General features: G+C 39.2%; 1 protein-coding gene across 1 annotated transcript in view; it reads right to left on the minus strand.

The window, feature by feature from the left end:
• LOC139760455 (clathrin interactor 1-like) overlaps nucleotides 1-4,910 on the minus strand; it is a 137,870-nt gene extending 132,960 nt beyond the window's left edge. The window contains exon 1 of the mRNA XM_071683693.1: nucleotides 4,803-4,910. Coding sequence (XP_071539794.1) covers nucleotides 4,803-4,875 — 73 coding nt within the window. The 5' untranslated portion in view covers nucleotides 4,876-4,910. The remainder of the gene's footprint in view (nucleotides 1-4,802) is intronic.
• Nucleotides 4,911-6,754: the final 1,844 nt, after the last annotated feature.

Raw genomic sequence — 6,754 nt, forward strand, 5'->3', positions numbered from 1 at the left:
CCTCGCAACCATATAACATTGTTGGAACCACTATTCCTTCAAACATACCCATTTTTGCTTTCCGAGATAATGTTCTCGACTTCCACACATTCTTCAGCACTCCCAGAACTTTCGCCCCCTCCCCCACCCTATGATTCACTTCCACGGTTCCATCCGCTGCCAAATCCACTCCCAGATATCTAAAACAATTCACTTCCACCAGTTTTTCTCCATTCAAACTTACCTCCCAATTGACTTGTCCCTCAACCCTACTGAACCTATTAACCTTGCTCTTATTTACATTTACTCTCAGCTTTCTTCTTTCACACACTTCACCAAAGTCAGTCACCAGCTTCTGCAGTTTCTCACATGAATCAGCCACCAGCGCTGTATCATCAGCGAACAACAACTGACTCACTTCCCAAGCTCTCTCATCCACAACAGACTGCATACTTGCCCCTCTTTCCAAAACTCTTGCATCCAACTCCCTAACAACCCCATCCATAAACAAATCAAACAACCATAGACCATTTCAAAACACCCTCTTCTGCTCTCTCAACCACACTCTTTTTATTACCACACATCTCTCTTACCCTTTCATTACTTAATAATACACCTCACACCACATATTATCCTCAAACATCTCATTTCCAGCACATCCACCCTCCTCCGCACAACTCTATCTGTAGCCCATGCCTCGCAACCATATAACATTGTTGGAACCACTATTCCTTCAAACATACCCATTTTTGCTTTCTGAGATAATGTTCTCACCTTCCACGCATCTTTCAACGCTCCCAGAACTTTCGCCCCCTTCCCCACCCTGTGACTCGCTTCCGCTTCCATGGTTCCATCCGCCGCCAAATCCACTCACAGATATCTAAAACACTTCACTTCCTCCAGTTTTTCTCCATTCAAACTTACTTCCCAATTGACTTGTCCTCAACCCTACTGTGCCTAATAAACTTGCTCTTATTCACATTTACTCTAAGCTTTCTTCTTTCACACACTTTACCAAACTAAGTCACCAGCTTCTGCAGTTTCTCATCTGAATCAGCCACCAGTACTGTATCATCAGCAAACAACAACTGACTCACTTCCCAAGCTCTCTCATCCACAACAGACTGCAAACTTGCCCCTCTCTCCAAAACTCTTGCATTCACCTACCTAACAACCCCATCCATAAACAATTAAACAACCATGGAGACATCACACACCCCTGCCGCAAACCTACATTCACTGAGAACCAATCACTTTCCTCTCTTCCTACTCATACACATGCCTTACATCCTCGATAAAAACTTTTCACTGCTTCTAACAACTTGCCTCCCACACCATATATTCTTAATACCTTCCACAGAGCATATCTATCAACTCATCATATGCCTTCTCCAGATCCATAAATGCTACATACAAATCCATTTGCTTTTCTAAGTGTTTCTCACATGCATTCTTCAAAGCAAACACCTGATCCACACATCCTCTACCACTTCTCAAACCACATTGTTCTTCCCCAATCTCATGCTCTGTACATGCCTTCACCCTCTCAATCAATACCCTCCCATATAATTTCCCAGAAATACTCAACAAACTTATACCTCTGTTTTGAGCACTCACCTTTATCCCTTTGCCTTTGTATAATGGCACTATGCAAGCATCCCGCCAATCCCCATGCACCTCACCATAAGTCATACATACATTAGATATCCTTACCAACCAGTCAACAACACAGTCACCCCCTTTCTTAATAAATTCCATTTCAATATCATCCAAACCTGCTGCCTTGCCGGCTTTCATCTTTCGCAAAGCTTTTACTACCTCTTCTCTGTTTACCAAATCATTCTCCCTAACCCTCTCACTTCACACACCACCTCGACCAAAACACCCTATATCTACCACTCTACCATCCAACACATTCAACAAACCTTCAAAATACTCACTCCATCTCCTTCTAACATCACCACTTCTTGTTATCACCTCCCAATTTGACCTCTTCACTGATGTTCCCATTTGTTCTTTTGTCTTATGCACTTTATTTGCCTCCTTCCAAAACATCGTCTTATCCTCCCTAAAATTTAATGATACTCTCACCCCAACTCTCATTTGCCCTCTTTTTCATCTCTTGCACCTTTCTCTTGACCTCCTGCCTCTTTCTTTTATACATCTCCCACTCATTTGCACTATTTCCCTGCAAAAATCGTCCAAATGCCTCTCTCTTCTCTTTCAATAACAATCTTACTTCATCCCACCATTCACTGCCCTTTCTAATCTGCCCACCTCCCACCTTTCTCATGCCACAAGCATCTTTTGTGCAAGCCATCACTGCTTCCCTAAATACATCCTATTCCTCCCCCACTCCCCTTACGTTATTTGCTCTCACCTTTTTCCATTCTGCACTCAGTCTCTCTTGGTACTTCCTCACACAAGTCTCCTTCCCAATCTCACTTACTCTCACCACTCTCTTCACCCCAACATTCTCTCTTCTTTTCTGAAAACCCATACAAATCTTTACCTTCACCTCCACAAGATAATGATCAGACACCCCTCCAGATGCACCTCTAAGCACATTAACATCCAAAAGTCTCTCTTTCACGCGCTTATCAATTAACTCGTAATCCAATAACACTCTCTGGCCATCTCTCCTACTTACATTTGTATACTTACGTATATCTCTCTTTTTAAACCAGGTATTCCCAATCACCAGTCCTTTTTCAGAACATAAGTCTACAAGCTCTTCACCATTTCCATTTACAACACTGAACACCCCATGTGCACCAATTATTCCTTAAACTGCCACATTACTCACCTTTGCATTTAAATCACCCATCATTATAACCCGGTCTCGTGCATTAAAACTACTAACACACTCACTCAACTGCTCCCAAAACGCTTGCCTCTCATGATCTTTCTTCTCATGCCCAGGTGCATATGCACCAATAATCACCCATCTCTCTCCATCCACTTTCAGCTTTACCCATATCAATCTAAGAGTTTCTTACACTATCACATACTCCCACAACTCCTGTTTCAGGAGTAGTGCTACTCCTTCCCTTGCTCTTGTCCTCTCATCAACCCTTGCCTTTACTCCCAAGACATTCCCAAACCACTCTTCCCCTTTACCCTTGTTATCACTTTTTAAATAATTTACATAAACATGATTTGGCATTTTTAATAGTAATATGAACATTTTCACTTGTTTGTTAGAGATCAGCTGCACTAAATTTTGCAAGAAAGGAACGGGTTTATATATACAGTAATTCATTCTATCCCCGTTAATTAATGGTCGAGCCCCAAATAAATTGATGTGATGTAACTTACATGCTGAGGATTTTCTAGCAAAACTTCTATTGTTACTCTTCATCTATTACTGCTAGAAAATCTTAGTAAATCAAATTTCACTACTTTGAAGAGCAGCAATAGATATGACCGCCTGTGAACCAACCTGTGCGGTCATTTCCGCAAAATGGTTGAAAATTGACTAGTCTGAATTATTTTGTACAGTGCATAGACGATGAGAATGTATACTAAATATATAAAACAGTGCACCCCTGTGAACTTCCCATACATTACATACACAATACATGTACAATACATGAACATATGACCAGAATTTCAAAAAACCTAGCTTACTACGAAAAATCATCCTGGTGTATCTATCTAAAAAAAAAAGTAACAGATGGCAAAAACATAATAGTTGGCAACTCTGTGCATATGAAATACTGTACACAGAATTATCATAAGTACCAACCATAACAAAACAACGGTAGTAACACTAGTCATTTCAAATTTCAATTAACTTAGGGGCAATTATTTTTTTGCTGCCTGTTCATTCTTCTTAGCAGAGCACTTCCTACCAGCACCCTAAAGGCATTTTATACTGACCAAATCATCACAGTAAAATGCATTTTCCAAAAATGATCCTTTTACATTATGTTTAACTGGCAGACTGAAGAATGAAAGGCAAAAGTGAATTCCAGATAAGCTAACTGCCATAAACTTAAAAGTATGCAGAAGTGTGAGTGGAAGATGCAGATGGAGATAAAAGATCACATAAAGGGCTAATGTGATGAAAGAGTCATATTTACACAGTATCTAGTCTTTTAACCCCTTAAACAGACACATAAATTTCTTGTGCTTCTGAAGAATTTTTTTCAAGTGGAGGAAAACACAATTTCTTTCTTATGAAATGGAAGAACATCACATAAGATAAAACAGAAAAACAAGTGAAATAGGCTCAAATGTACCAGTTGAAAAATAAAGAATTCTAGTGGAAGCATACTGCTGAGAGAGCACTAAGTGCTACACAGCCTGGTGGCAACATGTTTTAAATACCACCATCCTGTTTATGTAGAATTCTAATGCACCCGATTATACTTAAGATCATAAAATATACTATCATCTGCATTGCTACACCCTTATGCTACAGAGCACATACCACTCACTTTCACCTACAATCAGCAGTCTACTGTAATATCCTTTACATGCCATGGCTGAAGAGTACCTAAACAACTACGAATAAATGTTGTATATGTGGGAATTATGCCTTTAGCCACTGTCACAGATCAAGTTAAATTTTTGGATCAAAAACGTGGTTAGCAATGTATATGAGGTCCCCTTTACCAGGTAAATGTATATCTACAAAAAGTCTGGTTAAGAGGTTAAAGGCATAGAAATATCTTAAGATCTATATGTGTCAATCTGCATCACATGAAATAGCAACCATAATAAAGTATAGGAAGATGCAACTAGTAAGAATAAAACATACTTAAAACAACAAAATTACATCAAGGACAAAAAAGCACTTTTTCAACTACAGTTCTTACCTGTTGGCCCCCATGCTTCATCATTCGTAGCTTCTCGAACTTTTGCCTCAACTTCTGTGTAGTTCATCACCATATTGGTACTGAAAAATTATTATCATTTTCTTTTATTTTGCATGCCTTAGAATAGAATCTCTTGAAAAAAAAACAGCAAAAAATATTTTAATAACATGAAACTCCTACTAATTACCAATCTTAAAACTTTCAACCCTACCATTTTTCTATGTGCCCAATACATGGGCCCAGGCCTTTTCAACATTTATCAAAAAAAATTATCTTTTATGCTACTTAAATGAGAGATACACATACTTTTTTTTCAATGCCATAAATTTAAGTACTTAGAACTCTTGTGAAAAAAAAATAGATTCAAAAATGTGAATATCTTTTCTCTCCAAGTCAGTGCACTGCAAGCATAAGATATTCTCTCCAGGAATATCAGGATCAACCATCAGTCTGTAAGACAAGGATCCTTGGCTTTCACCAGCTGTCATTATCCTTTCAATTAGATAGCAGCATGTTCATCTACTCTGGCTCTGTCTCTGGCCAACCAGAGACTATCACTGAGATGAAATCATCAGCCTACTGGCTCCCAACCGTAAGAAGCTCACTTTTTTATTGGTCTCAAGCATCAACCCAAAAGCAGTCATAGCTGGTAGAGAGAAAGGCTTTTCAAAAAAGGAGTGAGGGGGATGGGAGGACAGGGCTAAGAAACCAGAAAAAATGCACACAGAAAACTGCCTTAGAAAGATATTCTTCAAACATAAAAACCTACATCTCTCTCCTCTGTAGTATCCTGTGTACATGAATGCATCCTGTGTACACAAGGTCATACCCACATGAAAGAGGATGAGTACATGAAAGCATACCCACACAAAAGAGAATGTGTACATGAGAGAATACCAAAATGAAAGAAGAAAGTTTAAGGAAAAAATTCAAATAAGAACACTAAACCCAAAGGCAAAATAGGCATCTTTAGTGGTAAATCTGAGACAAATTGAATTCTGTATCCCCTGAAGAAGGAATCTGCAGAGCAACACAACACCATCAAGAGTACCATACCTTCAAACATGCCCACCCTTGCCCTTCTAATAGTGAGCTATCTTTCCACAATTCCTTAAAGCTTCCAGGACCTTTGCCTCCTCACCATTCCTATGACTCACTTTAGCTTCCAAGGTTCCAATCACTGCAATGTCAGCTCCTAGATATCTAAAACATTTCACTTTCTGCAATCAAACTCAAAAACAGCCTACCTGTAACCCTCTATGCTTAACCTAATAACCATGCTTTTTTTCACATTTAATCTTAACTTTACCTCTGTAAAATCTCTAAAATCAGAAACCAACTTCTGTAGTTTCTTACTCATAACCTGCCACCAGCATCATGTCATCAGCAACCAACACTTACTTCACCTCCCAAGTGACCCAACCCCAAAAGACCAACTTCTCTCTCCAAAACATCTAACATATATGGTGACATTGAACATGCTTGCCACAGACCCACCATCACCTCAAACCAATCACCATTCTCTCTTCCTACTCACATACACACATGCCTTACAAAAGATCTTTTGGTAAAAACTCTTAACTTTACCTCTGTACACTCTCTAAAATCAGAAACCAACTTCTGTAGTTTCTCACTCGTAACATGCCAACAAACAACACTTACTTCACCTCCCAAGTGCCCCAACCCCAAAAGACCAACTTCTCTCTCCAACATCTAACATATATGGTGACACTGAACATGCTTGCCACAGACCCACCATCACCTCAAACCAATCACCCTTCTGTCTTCCTACTCACATACATGCATTACTCTCTTGGTAAAAACTCTCCAATGCATCTAATGGCTTTCCTTCCACACCATATATTCACAACACCTTTTTTAAACTATCTCCATCAACTCTATCATATACTTTCCCCAGATTCATAAATGCTAATCTAAGTATTCCTCACAAA

The sequence above is a fragment of the Panulirus ornatus genome, chromosome 37, assembly GCF_036320965.1.
Source record: "Panulirus ornatus isolate Po-2019 chromosome 37, ASM3632096v1, whole genome shotgun sequence".
NCBI classification, from domain to species: Eukaryota; Metazoa; Arthropoda; class Malacostraca; order Decapoda; family Palinuridae; genus Panulirus; species Panulirus ornatus.